This window comes from Sarcophilus harrisii, chromosome 5 (assembly GCF_902635505.1).
Source record: "Sarcophilus harrisii chromosome 5, mSarHar1.11, whole genome shotgun sequence".
In the NCBI taxonomy this organism is placed as follows: domain Eukaryota; kingdom Metazoa; phylum Chordata; class Mammalia; order Dasyuromorphia; family Dasyuridae; genus Sarcophilus; species Sarcophilus harrisii.
The window spans coordinates 101,335,283-101,356,194 of NC_045430.1; the positions used below are offsets into that span (position 1 = coordinate 101,335,283).

At 34.4% G+C, this 20,912-nt stretch overlaps 1 protein-coding gene across 2 annotated transcripts in view; it reads right to left on the reverse strand.

Annotated features, from left to right (window-relative positions):
• PTPRB (protein tyrosine phosphatase receptor type B) overlaps nucleotides 1–20,912 on the reverse strand; it is a 141,783-nt gene that overhangs the window by 69,546 nt on the left and 51,325 nt on the right. For both annotated transcript variants that reach the window (XM_023504302.2, XM_003770932.4), the window contains 5 exons: nucleotides 19,685–19,954; nucleotides 18,533–18,793; nucleotides 15,891–16,157; nucleotides 9,082–9,345; nucleotides 7,712–7,975 (listed from right to left, as the gene is read on the reverse strand). In XM_023504302.2, coding sequence (XP_023360070.1) covers nucleotides 7,712–7,975; nucleotides 9,082–9,345; nucleotides 15,891–16,157; nucleotides 18,533–18,793; nucleotides 19,685–19,954 — 1,326 coding nt within the window. The remainder of the gene's footprint in view (nucleotides 1–7,711; nucleotides 7,976–9,081; nucleotides 9,346–15,890; nucleotides 16,158–18,532; nucleotides 18,794–19,684; nucleotides 19,955–20,912) is intronic.

Below are 20,912 nucleotides of genomic sequence, written 5' to 3' on the forward strand. Positions count from 1 at the left end.
CTGAGTTTCAATCTTGCCTTAGATACTTTCTAGCTGTGTAACCCTGAGCAAGTCACTGAATCTATTTGCCTCCATTTCCTCATCTATAAAGTGTGGATAATAATAGTGCCTACTTTCCAGGATTGCTGTGAGGATCAAATGAGATAAAAATTTATAAAATGCCTAGCAAACCTTAAAACTCAATAGAGATACTAGTTATTTTTATTAGAAAATGTATTCAAGAACAAATTTATTCCTACAAGTGCAAAGAGCAATAAGAATTGACTTTTAGAAAAAGAGTAATAAGGGAAGGAAGGGGGAAAGACTCAAAGGGGGGGAGGGAGGGATTATAAAGAGGATAAGTATCGTGATACAAGAGGGGTACATAAGTTTAAAAGGGGAAAGAGGGTTGGGGAGGCAAGAATAAGTAAAGCACAATCTGGGGTTATTAGGATGGCAGGGAAATACAGATTTAGTAATTCTAACCGTAAATGTGAATGGGATGAACTCCCCCATAAAGAGGAGGCAGATAGCAGACTGGATCAAAAGTCAGAACCCTACAATATGTTGTTTACAAGAAACACATTTTTTTTTTAATTTAATAGCCTTTTATTTACAGGATATATACATGGGTAACTTTACAGCATTAACAATTGCCAAACCTCTTGTTCCAATTTTTCACCTCTTACCCCCCCCCTCCCCTAAATGGCAGGATGACCAGTAGATGTTAAATATATTAAAATATAACTTAGATACACAATAAGTATACATGACCAAAACATTATTTTGCTGTACAAAAAGAATCAGACTCTGAATTATTGTACAATTAGCTTGTGAAGGAAATCAAAGATGCAGGTGTGCATAAATATAGGGATTGAGAATTCAATGTAATGGTTTTTAGTCATCTCCCAGAGTTCTTTTTCTGGGTATAGCTAGTTCAGTTCATTACTGCTCCATTAGAAATGATTTGGTTGATCTCGTTGCTGAGGATGGCCTGATCCATCAGAACTGGTCATCATCTAGTATTGTTGTTGAAGTATATAATGATCTCCTGGTCCTGCTCATTTCACTCAGCATCAGTTCGTGTAAGTCTCTCCAGGCCTTTCTGAATTCATCCTGTTGGTCATTTCTTACAGAACAGTAATATTCCATAATTTTCATATACCACAATTTATTCAGCCATTCTCCAACTGATGGACATCCATTCAGTTTCCAGTTTCTAGCCACTACAAAAAGGGCTGCCACAAACATTCGTGCACATACAGGTCCCTTTCCCTTCTTTATAATCTCTTTGGGATATAATCCCAGTAGTAACACTGCTGGATCAAAGGGTATGCACAGTTTGATAACTTTTTGAGCATAGTTCCAAACTACTCTCCAAAATGGTTGGATTCGTTCACAACTCCACACAAGAAACACATTTAAAGCAGGGGGATACATATAGAGTAAAGGTAAAAGGCTGGAGCAAAATCTATTATGCTTCAGGTGAAGTCAAAAAAGCAGGGGTAGACATCCTTATCTCAGATCAAGCAAAAGTAAAAATTGATCTAATTAAAAGAGATAAGCAAGGAAACTACATCCTGCTAAAGGGTAGCATAAACAACGAAGCAATATCAATATTAAACATATATGCACCAAGTGGTATGGCACTCAACTTCCTAAAGGAGAAGTTAAGAGAGTTGCAAGAAGAAATAGACAACAAAACTCTAATAGTAGGAGATCTCAACCTTGCACTCTCAGAATTAGACAAATCAAACCACAAAACAAATAAGAAAGAAATTAAAGAAGTAAATAGAGTATTAGAAAAATTAGGTATGTTGGATCTTTGGAGAAAATTGAATGGAGATAGAAGGGAATATACTTTCTTCTCAGCAGTTCATGGAACCTATTCAAAAATTGACCATATATTAGGACATAAAGACCTCAAATTAAATGCAAGAAAGCAGAAATAGTAAATGCTTTCTTTTCAGATCATGATGCAATAAAACTACATTCAACAAAAAATTAGGGGAAATAGACCAAAAGTAATTGGAAACTAAACAATCTCATCTTAAAGAATGATTGGGTGAAGCAGCAAATTATAGATACAATTAATAATTTCACTCAAGATAATGACAATGATGAGACATCATACCAAAATTTGTGGGATGCAGCCAAAGCGGTAATAAGAGGGAATTTTATATCCTTAGAGGCTTACTTGAATAAAACAGAGAAAGAAAAGATTAATGAATTGGGCTTGCAACTAAAAAACTAAAAAGACCAAATTAAAACCCCAATCAAATACTAAATTGGAAATTCTAAAATTAAAAGGAGAAATTAAAAATATTGAAAGTAAAAAAACTATTGAACTAATTAATAAAACTAAGAGTTGGTTCTATGAAAAAGCCAATAAAATAGATAAGCCTTTGGTAAATTTGATTAGAAAAGGAGGAGGAAAATGAAATGAGTAGTCTTAAAAATGAAAAGGGAGAACTTTCCACAAATGAAGAGGAAATTAGAGAAATAATAAGGAGTTATTTTGCTCAACTTTATGCCAATAAATTTGATAACCTAAGTGAAATGGATGACTACCTCCAAAAATATAGACTTCCCAGACTAACAGAGGAGGAAGTAAATTGCTTGAATAGTCCCATTTCAGAAAAAGAAATAGAACAGGCAATTAAACAACTCCCTAAGAAAAAATCCCCAGGACCAGATGGATTTACATGTGAATTTTACCAAACATTTAAAGAACAATTGGCCCCAATGCTATATAAATTATTTGATAAAATAGGGAATGAAGGAGTCCTACCAAATTCCTTCTATGACACAGACATGGTACTGATACCTAAACCAGGTAGGCTGAAAACAGAGAAAGAAAATTATAGACCAATCTCCCTAATGAATATTGATGCTAAAATCTTAAATAAGATATTAGCAAAAAGACTACAGAAAATCATCTCCAAGATAATACACTATGATCAAGTAGGATTTATACCAGGAATGCAGGGCTGGTTCAATATTAGGAAAACTATCAATATAATTGGCCATGTTAATAACCAAATTAACAAAAACCATATGATCATCTCAATAGATGCAGAAAAAGCATTTGATAAAATCCAACATCCATTCCTATTAAAAACACTTGAGAGTATAGGAATAAATGGACTTTTCCTTAAAATAATCAGCAGCATCTATTTAAAACCATCAGTAAGCATCATATGTAATGGAGACAAACTGCAACCATTCCCAATAAGATCTGGAGTGAAACAAGGTTGCCCACTATCACCGTTACTATTTAATATTGTATTAGAAACGCTAGCTATAGCAATAAGAGCTGAGAAAGAGATTAAAGGAATAAGAATAGGCAATGAGGAAGCCAAATTATCACTCTTTGCCGATGACATGATGGTATACTTAGAGAACCCCAGAGATTCTGCTAAAAAGTTATTAGAAATAATCCACAACTTTAGCAAAGTTGCTGGTTATAAAATAAACCCACATAAGTCATCAGCATTCTTATATATCACTAACAAAATCCAACAGTCAGAGTTACAAAGAGAAATTCCATTTAAAGTAACTACTGATAATATAAAATATTTAGGAATCTATCTGCCAAGGGAAAATCAGAAACTTTATGAGCAAAATTACAGACCACTTTTCACACAAATTAAGTCTGATCTAACCAATTGGAAAAATATTAAATGCTCTTGGATAGGGCGAGCAAATATAATAAAGATGACAATATTACCTAAACTAATCTATTTAGCACTATACCAATCAGACTCCCAAAAAACTATTTTAATGACCTAGAAAAAATAACAACAAAGTTCATATGGAAAAACAAAAGGTCAAGAATTTCAAGGGAATTAATGAAAAAAAATCAAATGATGGTGGCTTAGCTGTACCAGATCTAAAATTATATTATAGAGCAGCAGTTACCAAAACTATTTGGTATTGGCTAAGGAATAGATTAGTTGATCAGTGGAATAGATTAGGTTCAAGGGATAAAACAGTCAACAAATATAGCAACCTAGTCTTTGACAAACCCAAAGATCCCAGCTTTTGGGATAAGAACTTACTGTTTGATAAAAATTGCTGGGAAAATTGGAAACTAATATGGCAGAAACTAGGCATTGATCCATACTTAACGCCGTACACCAAGATAAGGTCAAAATGGGTTCATGACCTAGGCAAAAAGAATGAAATTATTAATAAATTAGAGGAACATAGGATAGTTTACCTCTCAGACCTGTGGAAGGGGAAGGTCTTTATGACCAAAGCAGAACTAGAGATCATTACTGATCACAAAATAGAAAATTTCGATTATACCAAACTGAAAAGTTTTTGTACAAACAAAACTAATGCAGACAAGATTAGAAGGAAGCAATAAATTGGGAAAATATTTTTACAGTCAAAGGTTCTGATAAAGGACTCATTTCCAAAATATATAGAGAATTAACTCTAATTTATAAAAATCAAGCCCATTCTCCAATTGAAAAATGGTCAAAGGATATGAACAGACAGTTCTCAGATGAAGAAATTGAAACTATTTCTAGTCATATGAAAAGATGCTCCAAGTCATTATTAATCAGAGAAATGCAAATTAAGACAACTCTAAGATACCACTACACACCTGTCAGATTGGCTAAGATGACAGGAAAAATAATGATGATTGTTGAGGGATGGGAAAACTGGGACATTGATGCATTGTTGGTGGAGTTGTGAACGAATCCAACCATTTTGGAGAGTAGTTTGGAACTATGCTCAAAAAGTTATCAAACTGTGCATACCCTTTGATCCAGCAGTGTTACTACTGGGATTATATCCCAAAGAGATTATAAAGAAGGAAAGGGACCTGTATGTGCACGAATGTTTGTGGCAGCCCTTTTGTAGTGACTAGAAACTGGAAACTGAATGGATGTCCATCAGTTGGAGAATGGCTGAATAAATTGTGGTATATGAAAATTATGAATATTACTGTTCTGTAAGAAATGACCAACAGGATGATTTCAGAAAGGCCTGGAGAGACTTACACGAACTGATGCTGAGTGAAATGAGCAGGACCAGGAGATCATTATATACTTCAACAACAATACTAGATGATGACCAGTTCTGATGGATCAGGCCATCCTCAGCAACGAGATCAACCAAATCATTTATAATGGAGCAGTAATGAACTGAACTAGCTATACCCAGAAAAAGAACTCTGGGAGATGACTAAAAACCATTACATTGAATTCCCAATACCTATATTTATGCACACCTGCATCTTTGATTTCCTTCACAAGCTAATTGTACAATAATTCAGAGTCTGATTCTTTTTGTACAGCAAAATAATGTTTTGGTCATGTATACTTATTGTGTATCTAAGTTATATTTTAATATATTTAACATCTACTGGTCATCCTGCCATTTAGGGGAGGGGGTGGGGGGTAAGAGGTGAAAAATTGGAACAAGAGGTTTGGCAATTGTTAATGCTGTAAAGTTACCCATATATATATATATCCTGTAAATAAAAGGCTATTAAATTAAAAAAAAAAAAAGAAGAAAATTATGGAATATTACTGTTCTGTAAGAAATGACCAACAGGATAATTTCAGAAAGGCCTGGAGAGACTTACACGAACTGATGCTGAGTGAAATGAGCAGGACCAGGAGATCATTATATACTTCAACAACAATACTAGATGATGACCAGTTCTGATGGATCAGGCCATCCTCAGCAACGAGATCAACCAAATCATTTCTAATGGAGCAGTAATGAACTGAACTAGCTATGCCCAGAAAAAGAACTCTGGGAGATGACTAAAAACCATTACATTGAATTCCCAATCCCTATATTTATGCACACCTGCATTTTTGATTTCCTTCACAAGCTAATTGTACAATATTTCAGAGTCTGATTCTTTTTCTACAGCAAAATAACGTTTTGGTCGGGTATACTTATTGTGTATCTAATTTATATTTTAATATATTTAACATCTACTGGTCATCCTGCCATCTAGGGGAGGGGGTGGGGGGTAAGAGGTGAAAAATTGGAACAAGAGGTTTGGCAATTGTTAATGCTGTAAAATTACCCATGTATATATCATGTAAATAAAAGGCTATTAAAAAAAAAAAAAAAAAAAAAGAATTGACTTTTAAAATATTAGATAGAGAGTTAGCCTGGAATCATGAAGAACTGGGTTTAAATCCTACCTTTCACAGAAGGTATGTAGCTTTGGGTAAGTCATTTGATTTCAGGGCCCTAGGCAACTCTTAAGGAAAATAATTTATAGAACATCTACATTTATGGTAAGAGTTTCCATATTTGGGAGTTTTCTACATCAGGGAAATTATGAATTTGGTCTAAAAAGGGTTTGCACAACACTTTATATACATCATCACATCTGATCCTCATAGCAACCCTGAAAAGTATAATGCACATATAAGTGAACTGAGACTGAATTTAGATGACTTGTTAGTGACAAGGTAGAATTTGAAACCAGCTTTTTCTGAATTCAGGCCTAGAACTTTCTCCAAAAATCTGTGCTATCCCTTATGTGCAAAAATTCCCTCAGACTACCTCTTAAAATTCCTCATGTATAAGCACAGCAATCCACAAGGGATTATTATAAATGTATTGATTTTCATGAAAAGAGAGCTTGTGTGCTTAATTTTTTTTTTTTTTTAGCATCATAGAATAATAAAAAACTATATTGCCATCCAGGCTGGAAATCAATAAGAAGAATATAAGTACAGAAAGCATATGCTTTCTCTTTATGTAGCCAGAGGAAGTTTTCAGGGTCTGGGCTGCTTCTGAAATTTCTAAGGCTCTAGTGCCTGTCACACAGCAAGTACTTAATAAATACTTGTCGATTGTGGTTGGGTAGCTACAAAGGACAACAGTGATTAGTCATTTGACAGTGACTAATTGCTAAAACAGCAGTCAGAAAAACAACAGAAAGGCAATTGACAGGGAAGTAATTGAAGGAGATAGAAGACAGAAACGAATTAGGAATTTAGGAACTTGCAGGGATTGTTACTAGAGAGTTAAAACAGCCACCGCTGGAGCTGTGGTTCTGTGATTTTATAATTACTGAACATAAAATGATGAACTCTTGCTACTTATGGCTTTTTAAAACAATATTAACTTTAACAATAAATCATTTAAACTAGGGGCAATAGGCATAACAGTTGCTGGACCTGGTGTCAGGAAGATTTTTCTTCCTAAGTTCAAATCTGGCCTCAAACACTTGCTGTGTGACCCTGGGCAAATCACTTAACCCTGTTTGACTCAATTTCTTCATCTGTAAATTGACCTAGAGAAGGAAATGGTAAAATACTTCAGTATCTTTGCCAAGAAAACCCCAAATGGCATCATAGAATCAACCATGACTAAAAGCAACTGAACAATAACAGCTAAGTAACAAATAACAGTTTCACTATCAAATAGCTAAGATTTATATAGAATTCTGAGGTTTGTATATATTATCTTATTTGGTGATCTAGGTCTCACTGCTTATAGGAGTAGCAGCATAGAAAGGAGTAGTATCTTTAGAGAGGAAAGGGAAGGGTCAAGAACAGGCCTTTATTGAATAATTATGATGTGCCAGGCACTGTGATAAGAGTTTTATAAGTATTATTTCATTTGACATATTCCAAGAGAGAAGTTTGGGAGATGAGTGCTGAGCAGCTCCAAAAGATTGAGCCTAGTCCATGAGCTCAGAACCAAAATTCTGAGCTACAGGTTTCTCAGTTAATCAACTTACTTGTTCTCTTATTCATCCGCTCACTGGCTTCATAATTCCCACTCTTGGTACTAACAGTGACACTGTATAGACGCCCAGGGACAAGATTAACAAAGACACATTCATTTTCAGTCTTGGGGATGATTTTGGTTTGGACAGAATTATTCTTGTTGGTTATGACAACCACATAATGATCAAAGTCTCCAGTGGCATGCAGCCAGGATACTTTCAAATGGTCACTCATGGCCGAGTTGCTAATAGTAAGTCCCTGGATCTTTGAAGGCACTGAAAGAGAGTGAGAGTTGTTAAAAGTTTAGGAATTCTAAAGAAACACAGATTATAGATAAGCATTTAGATTTATCCCGCTGTCCATTTCCATCCCAGGTCTTTCAATCTATCTATAAAATGAAGAGGTTGAAATAGGTGACCTTTATTAAATAGATTTTTCCTATTACTTATGAACTTAAATAACTAGAAAATATAGATTTTTGACTGTGACTCCTTAAGACAGGTATAGTGACACTAGGATAAAATTAATGGCGATAATTAATTTCACTTAGAGGTGAAAACTCATCCATGAAGCCAAGACAAGGTTAAGTGTCAGAGAGACAGCGGACAGAGAGCTGAGCTAGGAACTAGCAAGCACTGAATAGAGAGAATGAGTGCACCTAGAGCCACCATGGCAGTTGTAGGATTAGAGTCCCATGACAGGAATAACCCCATCCCTATGCCCATCCTTATACCCATTCCCATTCCTCTCTGTATTCTTATCCTTTCTTCCTATCTCTATGGAAAGGGAAGCACAATGTCTGTTTTCAAGGTATATTTATCCCAGAATGTTGGAAGAAATCTCTGAACACCACTTAATAATAGTGAAAGTTTGTGGACTTGAAGGGAGACACAGTATTTAGCATCATTTTGCATGTTATCTTTGTATATGGGAAAATAATATACATTTTCCCATGTAAGGAGCTTCTGATGTCTGATTTTCAGAATCATCACACCTTAGAATTGAAGAAGACCATCTTAGAAAACATCTAATTTAACTGTTAGGACTTTTTCTCCTTATATCAAATCTAAATCTTTTTCTCTTCAATTTCCTTTCACTTACTTCTTTCCTTAAGGGGATAAGCAGAAAAGTACAATAAACATGTTTCTACATGGTAGCTCTTAAAATACTTGAAGACACCCAACTCTTAAGCACTTTTTTCTCCTTCCAAATAAATTACAGCTTTGTAAATTATTCTGACTTTTTGGCCCCAGATGCTAGTAGTCACACTATAACACTACCACAGAGTTATTCCTGGATCTGTACTCTGGGGGCAATGTGAATAAACAGACTCTAAATAACCACACTCGGGGAGAGCATCAATCTTTCCATATATTCTCACCTGTGCGCTCCTGGCTGAAGGAATAGTTCTCATACTTGCCACTTCTTGTTGTTATAGTTGCGTTGAACAGTCGGCCAGGAGTAAGGGAGCTGAAGGAACATTCAGTGGTGGATTTTGCAATAGCAAGAGACTGAATAATCTTATCACCGTGAGAGAGAGTCACAGAATAGCTATCTACATCTCCAGGAGCTGGTAGCCAGGAAACACTGAGATAATCACTTCGACCAGAATTATTCAGTGTTACTCCACTAACACTGGCAGGGACTGGGACAAAAAGAGAGAGAAGAAAGCATGAGCAGAAGTAGTAATATGCCATTATCATCAAACAGCAGGAATTCTTGGCATCTAATCTGATCATATAAGAATTAGAGCAAAAGTTAGAATTCCACATTATCTTTTAGAAAACTCAAATTCTTTATGTTAATCACAAGGTCATTTAAATGAAGTGCAGTGACACTTAATAGCTAGCATTTATATAGCACCTTGAGGTTTGCCAAGTTTTTAACAAGCATTATCTAATTTGATTCTCACAACAATCTTGGAAGGAATTATTATCCATATTTTACAGAAGAGGACACTGAAGCAAGCAGAGATTAAGAGGTTTTCCCAGAATTAGCTAGTTAAGTGTCAGATTGAATTTGAACAAAAATCTGACTCCAGGTATAGAAAGAACATTATCCTGCCTACCTGTCTCTTAGTTTGTCATAATCTTATTGTGTAAATAAAATTTTGTCATTTCTGTCATTTTTTAATGGAGTGGATATTTATTTGCTTCTGCTTTTAAATTATTCTAAGAATGGAATTTTTAAAAATTATATTATATATATATTTTTTAGAAACGTGCTTTTTTTTTTTTTTTTTAAAGAAGGGAACAGTTTAGCAAATCAAAATAATTGGTAAATTGAAGATGTTTCCTATGGTAAAATGTGAAGAATTGAATGGCTTTTCTTAAAATACTCTCACATCAATGCACTGTGAAGTCCACATGTCCTTTGGTTATTCATCATTAGAAGAGCAAAAAACCTCACTGCTAAGGAGCCTGGTTATATCCAGCACAAAAGCATTTCCTACCCTCTAGTGGTAGGAAGAAAGTAAAAACCTTAAGCCAGTCACACATAGGAGGCTAGTATATGGTAATTTTCTTTATTTATGGCTGTCTTTCAAATAAGGGCTGATTCTAAGATGTACTTATAGTTCTATTATCAACAAATATTTACAAAATATTGTCAATTGTTTAACAGCTTAGTAGTTTATTTTTGTCATCATTGCCTATCAGAAAAAGTCGGCTTAACTTTCTACAGCATATTTGAATTGTGTTTTTCATGAAGAATTCAGATGTTTTCAATACTTACAGAAAATGAAGCTGTCACTATCATAGTACAAAAGGTCAATTCAACCAAGCAATGTTTGTAGGAATAGGGACTGCACTTGTTATTTCACTAATACATGGAATTCCTATATGAGAAAACTTCCTTTACTAATGCAAGTAAGCAGTCTTCTTTGCAATTTATAATTTCAGTGAGCAGTTCAGAGAACTAACAGGCAAAGTAAGCAACTTTCCCAGAATCACTAAGTCATATTACCATAGATTTAGAGGTGGAAGGGACCTCTGAAGGGACCTCAAATTCCAACTCTTTCATTTTATGGAGGAGAACACTCAGGCCTAGACAAGTTAAGTGACTTAACGGGGTCATACACATATAATGTGCTAAAGGCTAGAGTCAGCTGGTACTAGTTTGAGTGTTGTTAAATTTTCATCATGAGCATTTATACCTCAGAAATCAGCAAATGTGAATCAAGACTTGATTTATTGTTGATTGATCATTTAAATTTGAGAAAGTGGTGGAAGAATGTTACTAATGAAGATGAAACTTAATATGTGTTGAACATATATTTCTCTTCCCTCCCCCAAGAGAACTGATAGTTAAATATTTATAAGTACACCATTGCCTAAATACAATTTAAATCTAGGTCTTTGACTCAAAGGTCAACTGTCTATATGCTACATCTCAGGAACCTATCTAACAAATGTTAGCATTTTCCTCCAAAATTTACAAAATAGAATCTCATTTATGATTTTTCTTGTTTGTTTTTGCTTAATTAGTCTACTTTGCTCCTTAAGCATAATATCAACATATATACAGAAGGATGCTGGTAAATGAACATATAGTTTTTGAATGTAAATAGATAATGATATCCTCTTATCTTTTCTTGTGATATAGGAAGATATCTATATAGGAAATGTTCTTGACTTGATGTCAATATCTATTCTTGTGTACATGATTTTTTCTAACATTCTGGGACTCTTTCATGTATCACATTCTAATTTGTCTTCTTTCACTCTTAGGCATCAAAACTATTTTATTTTATCATTATGTTTTCTTCATAAATGGAAAAATGCATGGTAAGTATAAGTAGGTTATATACTATCACCATTAGCGATTTGTTCACAAGAAATATCATAAAAGATATTATTAAGAATTGTGAATGGATATACTTCAACAATACTATATGATGATCAATTTTGATGGATGTTGCCCTCTTCAACAATGAGATGAACCAAATCAATTCCAATAGAGCAGTAATGAACTGAACCAGCTACACCCAGCAAAAGAACTCTGGGAGATGACTATGAACCACTACATAGAATTCCCAATCCCTCTATTTTTGTCCACCTGCATTTTTGATTTCCTTCACAGGCTAATTGTACACTATTTCAAAGTCTGATTCAAAGTACAGCAAAATAACTGTTTGGACATGTATCCATATGTTGTATTTAACTTATACTTTAACATATTTAACATGTACTGGTCAACCTGCCATCTGGGGTGGCAGGGTTGGGATGGGGGGAAGGAGGGGAAAAGTTGGAACAAAAGGTTTTGCAATTGTCAATGCTAAAAAATTACCCATTATATATCTTGTAAATAAAAAGCTATATTAAAAAAAAAAGAATCGTGAATGGAAAATGAGGTGGATCTAATATGTAATGTGATCTAGGGATAATTGCTTCTATGACCCTGTGCAAGTGACATCATCACTGTGTTCCTCAGTTTTCTTATTTGTAAAATGAGGGAATTAGACTAAGTGGCCTGTAAGCTTCCTTCCAATTCTAAATCCTTGATTCTATGATTTTATGTATGACCATTTAGTTTGCCAGTGACAGAAAGATAGGAGAAACACAAAATGTATTGAAAAAAGATATGTAAAATTCCTAAAAGGATAGGAAGATGAAACTAAATTAACAAGGTGAATTTTAATAGGATTATTCCTATTTCTGTGTTTATACACAGAATTCATCAAAAAAGCTTAAAATAATTATCTGTACTAGTATTAAGTGGAGGTACTTGGCTTAAAATAGTTGATAAAAAATAGGCTTGAAAGTTTTTCTTAATTGAAATCTCAGTATAAGTCAAAAACATCCCTACCATAAAAGCAAATACAATATTGGCAAATATATGTTTTTAGGAGAAATAGGATATTCTGAATCTAATCTAAGTGACTTATTCAAAGTTATAGGGCTAATTAATCAAAAAGCTGAAATAAGACAGTAGATCTCCTGAATTATATCTCGTCTTCTTTCTGCTCAGCAAAGTATGGGATCATGGAAGCTAAAGGAAGAGAGTTCCAAGAAAGGGGGTGGAATTCATAGTACCATATGTTGTAAAAACTCTGCAAAAACAATTGGATTAGATGCCTGGGTATAAGTGAATGTATCTTCTTCTGACTAAAGACAAAATATTCTGAATTGGTTTAATTTAATCTCTCAGGAGAGTTAATGGCTATTAATCTGATGCATCAAGAATATGTTGCTTAAATGAGATGAACAGAGCCAGGAGAATATTGTACATAGTAACAGCAATATTGTTTGATGATTACCTGTGAGTGATTTAGCTTTTTTCAGCAATACAATGTTCCAAAACAGTTCTGAAGGTTTTATTTTTTCCAGAAAAAGAACTGATAGAGTCTGAATGCAGATTAAAACACACTTTTTCTATTTCTTGGCTTTTTTTGGTCTGTGTTATTTTTCACAATATGACTAGCATGAAAATAATTTGCATTACTGCAAATGTATAACCTATATAAAATTGCTTGCCTTCTCAGTGAGAGGGGAAGAGTGTGAGTGAAAGAAAAAATTTGGATCTCAAAAATTTTAAATGTTAAAAATTGTTTTTCCTTATAATTGGGGAAAAATACAATATTAAAATTTTAAAAATCAGTTTCTTATCTCTTAGGACTGGAACATGTTTGCAATATAGGTATAACTTATACATATATGTAACACATGTGCCATACCAAGACAATTCTAATAGTTATAAAATTATTTGGCTGATCTTCATTTCTCACACATAAGGGATAGAAAAAAGCCCTAGGATATATGCCCATGAAAAGCTCTGAGAAGCAAATGCTAGCAGAGAGAGAGAGAGCCACAAGGAAGACAGGTCATACTTCTGTGCTGTGACTACGCAGAAGGAATGTGGTCATTGTTTCTCTGGACAAGATTAAGGGTTTATGGAGAACTATCTGAAAGATAGAAAATAGAAGTGGATGGTATGTATGGATTAAAGAAGACAAATTGCAGAAACTGTGGGAGTCACGTAGAGTATGGAAAAACTAAAGGACCAAAATGAGAGGTGAAGACAGACTTAAGAATATAGGCAAAAAGGAGCATGCACACCCATAACCAGAAGAAAATAGGTGATGGGGAAGCAAATATATTGAACCGGTATCAGAATTCCTAAGAGTAGTACTTAAGAAAGTACTTTAAAAAGAACTCACCTAATTGGTAGTATGAGTTGACAGAAACTTGAACGTCAGTTCAATGGGGAATAAGATGGGGAATTCAGAGTTTAGGGGATTCCAAGAAAAGGGGATTATAACTAATGATTTACTAAAGGTGCTTAAATAGAAGTTTTCTATACTTTTTTGTTGCACAGTTGTTTCAACCATGTCCAATTTTTCATGACCTCATTTGGCAAATTCTTAGCAAAGATACTGGAATGGTTTGCCATTTCCTTTTCCAGATCATTTTACTAAGGAGGAAACTGAAGAGTAAAGAGTTAAGTTGGCCAGAGTCACTCAGCTAGTAAGTGTCTGAGTTAAGGAAGATGAGTCTTCCTTGAGTCTAAGACTGGTATTCTAGCCTCTTTAATAAGCTTGTTCTATGTTAAATGTTTATTTTTAGCTTAATGGTTATAGATATAATGAAATGTCTGATACCAAGCTTAAAATAAACTATTTCTAAATGTTTTGTTTTAAGGGCTTGACCTAATTGTTGAGAAATCTTTAAGAATGAATCTGGTAAATGAGAGGCCACACCTTCACAAAGCAATTATCTCTGTTGCTGATGACTATATTTGAAAAGCATATTTGAAAGCCTGAAGGATGGTGATTAAAGTTGCACAAATCTAAAATATCCCAACTTTGATTTGGAAGCAGAGACAGAGTCAGGGGAGGCTATGTGGCATAACTGCAATTTATATATTATTAAAAATCTAAGCAAATTAGGGGATGTTGATTTTTTTTTTTAATTAAATAAACCTGAACATAATCCCTAACTTATTCAAGCATTGTTTGGAAACTATAGAAAAGTTCTATTCTATGAATGGTGCAGAAAAAATAAATGTGTGTGATTTTAAAATTTTACTGATTCTACTTCTGGCTAAATCCGTTGGAGACAACCTCCCTTTCCACATCATTGCCTCAAAAGAATGCCAAATAACTAGGGAGATACTGCTCCTTAGAGAGACCCCTTTATTTCATTACATGTGTAACCTCAGCAATTGGAAGGTATTTAAATCCAACTCTTCTGATAATTGGAATACAAACATTCAAAGGAAAGAAGCTGGGTTGGGATGACTTGCAGTAGCAAGTGGTTATCAAATCCTCACAAAAGCTTTTTGGTATTCTTTTTGAAGGTTTCAGAATATACAATGTATTCCCTTCCTTTCTTCTCCTTCCTCTCCTCCCTCTCTTCCTTTACCCTATTGTTCAGTCATTTTCAGTCATACCTAACTCTTTGTAACCCCATTTAGGTATTTCTCCAGTTTGGGGCAGAGATACTGGAGTAGATTATCATTTTCTTCTCCAGCTTGTTTTACAGATGAGAAAATTGAAGCAAAAAGGTTTAATGACTTGCTGAGGAGAATTGCTAGGAGAGAGTGCCACAAGAAGGGCAGGTCATACTTCTGTGCTATGACTATGTGGTTAATAAGTGTTTGAGCTCAGGAAGGTGAATCTTCATGGCTCCAGGCCCTACACTCTATCCACTGAGCCACCTAGTAGTTTATAATTTCCTTTAATAAAAATAATGATAATAGCACTTACATAGCACAACTATATGGCAGTTACTATCTGCTAAAACCTTTACAAATATTTTATTAAATACAACAATCTTGGGCAGCAGTTGCTGTTATTATTCCCATTTTACAGTTAAGGAAACTGAGGCAAACAAAGATCAAGATAACACAGCAAATAAGTATCTAAGGTTGAATTTATACTCGGGTCTTTCTGACTTCAGGCCCTACATTCTACTTACTATACTACTTCACTGGCAACTAGTTGTTTTAAGGGTTACAGATCTCTCTTGAATAGTTCTGGTACCAGCTCAAGGATGTTATTTTTGTTGTTCTTATTATCATTTTCTTCATCATCATCATCATCATCATTATTTTGCAGAGATTGTGGGACAATGGTAATATTTTTTATGGATTTTAAGATTTAGAAATATATTTCTTTACTATAATAGTTTCTCTCAGATCTTTTTAGCTCAGATCTATAAAGTTCACAAACTTTTTTTTTCTTTCTCTTACCTGTTTGTCCCTCTCCCACCATTTGTCGGGAAGATATCCCTCCACTGAATGTAGTAACCACCACTGAATAGAGGCCACCAGGCTTGAGGGAGTAGAAGCTATAGCCACTGATCTCACTGGACACACTATCATTTTTAATAACAACATTTTCATGGATTAGTAAGACTTGGTAGAACTCAATATCTCCTTGTGCTCTAGTCCAGTTGGTGAATAAACTGTTGGTTGTCCCTTGATTGAACACATTCAAACCAGTCACTTGAGCAGGCACTGAAACAAAAGAAAAAATTACATAAAACAAAGAGAAGAAAAAACAAATGTCATTTAGTCACCCCCAAAGATGTTCAACAACAAAATAAAATGGTTAAAATTGGGGACAAACTTAAAAGCACTAAAATTAAATTCTCTGCTCTAAACTTATAATTTCAATTCCTATAGCATATGGAAAGCCAGTTTCAGCAGAGAAGGCTCTTCTACAACTGAATGTTGCTTATATTGGGTGAAATAAAAATGATTTAAGCTTCAAAAGCTAGAAGGTGCATATGTTAGGAATGATTTTAAATTAAAAACAGAGCTCAAGTAATGAAAGCACTTTTGTGCAAAACCTCCTTACCCAACAACACAATTGAATCTGATAAGCCTTTATTTGCCTGCTATCTACAATCACTTTATAAGACTTTGGGGACACAAAGACAAAACAGAAAACAATCCTGATTTCAAAGAACCAATATAATCTTTTTGGGGGATACAGTATATAAATAGATAAGCATAAACATGATGGGTTGAGTGGTATTTCTTCCCATTTCTTGCCACATTAGAACTCATAACCACTCAGAGCTATGTGATGAACCAAAGTGAATGTGGTCCTCCCCACCTGAAGGTTGAAGAATTTCTTTATCTATGGCTTAGCTTTTTAAATTGTAGGTCATTACCCCAGGTTTCATTATCTAATATAGAGGTCACAAAATTATGCTTTATTATTGGTAAATATTTGAATTGTATCTTATGTATCTTATATATACCTGGGGTCACATAAAAATTTCTTGGGCAAAAAAGGGGCTGCAAGTGGAAAAAAGCATTAAATGATCAAAGGAAGTATTGGTTTAATGTTCTTTGTTTGTTTATATAGTTTTTTGAAGCAATTGAGGTTGACTTGCCCAGGGTCACATAGCTAGTAAATTTTTGAAGTCAAGCTTGAATTCAAGTCTTCATCACTACAGGGTCAGTGCCCTATCCATTGAGCCATCTAGTTGACCCCAGAGATTATTGTTTATGTCAGCAAACTATGTCAGGATAGCAAATATTTCTTTGGAGTGTGGACTAGTGGCTGCCATGCTAGCCCATACCTCAGAGAATTGACAATTATTATGGGCTCACAATTTCTCCCAACTCTGCATTCCCCCTCTATTAATTAGCATCTATCAATAAAAAATCTTTCCATCTGAGGTAGAAAGGGAATGGCATCTTGGTATATTCCTTTCCAAAGATAATGACTCTTGGCAGAAGTATTTATAAGAGGATTACCATTGTGTACAGAATGGCACAGTGACTTTCTTAGAATTCTAAAATTTTTTTCAAGTAAGTGATCTGGATCTCTACCTCTGAAGTGAGCAGCTATATTTTTGACAGAATTTAACCTATTTAATTTAAATTTAAAACCTAATTAATTTAAATTTAAAAGTAATGTAAGACCTGGGTTCAAATTTGCCTCCAGACACTCAGTAGCTGTGATACTGGCAATCACTTAGTCTATCTACATCTGTTTCCTCATTTGTAAAAATAGAAGGTCTCAAAATTTCCTTGGGGTTTCCTCAGCAAAGACACTGGAATCCTTTGCTATTTCCTTCTCTAACTCATTTTACAGCTGAGGAAATTGAGACAAACAGGATTAAGTTATTTGCCAGTTATTAGCCATGTAGCCATGGCTAATTAAGTATCTGTGGTCAGATTTGAGCTCAGGAAGCTGCCTGACACTCTAACCATTGCTTCACCTAGCTGTCGAAAAATGATTTTTGGAATAAAAAAAAGCCTTAGTGTCTAACCTACATGAAAGCTATTATATCTCCTAAGTCTTCTGTTTTCCAGGCTAACTCCTCCTCCCAGGTTACTTCAATTGATTCTCACAAGGAACGATTTAAAGTCTCTTCACCATCCTGATTGCTGCATTGATTGAAAAATAATGACTGAATAGCAACAAATTTCATTATTAGGAATTACTAGTAGAAGTTACAAAAAGGCAAATTTGTTCTTTTTTAATTTTTAAATTTAATTCAGTTTTATTTTATTTTTAGGTCTGCATTTTCTCTCTTCCATAATCCCCTTTTTTATTCAACCCCTTAACCCTTTAATAAGAAAGCAAGAACTGAATCCAATACTTTGTCAACTGAGGTCTAATAAGGTACAGGTAATGTCACCTTATTGGGCCCCAAAACTGCTTATTTCATCTTATTGACTGACATTGACTTGTAATCCATTAAGACTCCCAAATCTTTTATAAAATGAAATTCTGTCTTGTAATACTTCACAACCAAGATATCTAATTGGCATGTAGCATATATATCACTGGGCTTAAATTTCCCAAAGACAAAAAATGTGGGTTCTTTTGTATTCTTTGAATTGAATTAAAATTTCTTGAAGGAAAATACCTGTTCTTCCTTCTACCCAGGTTGAATTTCTCAAATCTCCACTGATGCTGGTGACTGTAGCAACATACTTTCTTCCAGGCACTAGGTTTGTGAAAGTGAATTCTTTGGCTTCTTTGAATAATGCCTTACGGATGAATGTAAGATGCCTGTCTGCCAGTGAAATGACATATTTATCCCACTCTGCTACAGGGGTCAACCACATGATGCTCAGAGAGGATTCATTGGCATGCTTTACTCGGAGCTGTACAACAGGCTGTGGTACTATGGAAAAAACAAAAGGAAACCATGTTGGTAAGTGGCAAGCATGAAATAATGAGAATATTCATTGATTGATGAGAAGTTGACAGGATGCCCAAATCTGTACACTGCTCTCTTCCATTCATAAGAATATTCCAATCCAGCAAGCTAGTGTGGGATTGATTTTAATGTGAAAGCATAAGCTTTTGTAGTTGTTCAGTCATTTAAGTAGTTTTATACATTTTGTGATCCCATTTAGAGTTTTCTTAGCAGAGTTACAGAAGTAATTTGCCATTTCCTTTCCCATCATTTGACAGAGGAGGAAACTGAAGCCAACAGGGTAAAGTGACTTGCCTAAGGTCACAACAAGTAAGTGAAGTCAGATTTGAACTCAGGAAGACTAGTCTTCCAGATTTCAGGCCTGATGCCATATACTGTGCCACCTGGCTATTTCAGTCCAAACTGAAATGTAGAATTTATACCTAAGTCTCACAAATTTATGTGCAAAAATAGCTAGGATACTTCAACCTACATTATATATTTGGATATGACCTTTAGGAAAAATCAGTGAAATGTCAATATGCTAAAATTCTCTTTTTTATCTTTTGGATTACATGTTTCTAAGTTATCTGGTTGAAGCTACAGGAGAGAGGTGATAAGGTAGTCCAAACTTTCCATCCTTGTCCTGTGAAATATTAAAAATAATTTTGAACAGCTTTACATGGTGGGCATCAGAAAGGATGATAGGCACCAAATAGTTGTCCCTATCATCTTCCCTCTGCTGCCACTCTTCTCAGAAGGGAAATGAATCAATGAACTTGTTATAGTTCTTTCCTTTTACCCAGGGCTGATTTACAAAATCTAATTATTTTTCATTTTATTCAATATTTGAAGAACTTTCTTGTCATTGCTTACTTGTTCGACCTTGGCAGCGACTAGTGTTCTTTAGACTTCCACTCTCAACAGTGACCTCTATCTCATACTGTCTTCCAGGTATGAGCCCTAGATTATGGATGTCAAAAACCTTTGCATCTTTCCCAATGGTAGTGTTGAGCAGCACTGAAGAACCATTAAGCAGCACAATGCGGTACAACTCCCAGTCTCCAGTAGGAGGCAACCAACTCACTCTTAGGGATCTCATCCAACCATTACTAATTGCCTTCAACTTTGTAACTTTCTCAGGAACTGAAATATGAAAGGAGAAAAAAAAAGGTAAGGAATCCATCTGGGAAAGAGAGAAAGGTGGAAAAATCTTAGAGGAATAATATAAAATCTTACTTTTAATATGTTTTTCTGCTATTAATGTATTATAAGCCAATATAGATATAAAGCTACTCATTTTCGAAACTAGAATGCTCAAGAAACTTATTCTTTATCAACTCTAATAATCAAATATGCAAATTGTTTGTTTTTAGGAGTAGAGTGTGTAATAACTTTTTAAGGGATAGAGTCTGTTGTAACTTTTTTTATCCATGTAGAATTCTAAATTAGTAAGTAAGTACTGGTGAGCTGACTGAGGTACACAGAAGTTAGTAGTGGTTTGGTCAGATGTTTGCAAACAAATTTAAACCCATATCTTCCTAATTCCAAGTTCTGAGCTCTAGGAAAATGTTACTTCAACATTGCCTATCAGTTAGAGAAATGAATGTTTATTACTAATCAAATGCTGATCCTTGAAGCCATACAAACATTATTTATAGCATGGTACATTGCCAAAGACAGAATCTCATAGGGGAGATTCTAAATGTAAGCCATTAAACAATCTTTACTTCTTGACTCCCAGGAGAATTCAGAGAATTGATACAATAATTTATTGAAAGCACTGCAGCAATCAACCTTGATGTCTCTGTTCATTATTTCATTTCCAGTAGTGAAGAGGTGATGTTAGAAATGTACAATTTAAAAAAAAAATCTCACAATAAATTATACAAAAACTACATCTTCACAGCTCAAACAAATAAAAAATCACCCTGATAATCCAAGACCCACTCTAGTTTTTCTTGATTATCAAGATGATATAGTCTTCCACTTTACTCTGAGCATTAAGACTTTGTTTAAATATATACTTTTTATGGTATGGAACATGAATTTCCCTTCCATGTCTGACAGTCTGAAATATATATTTTAAAAATATAACTAAATT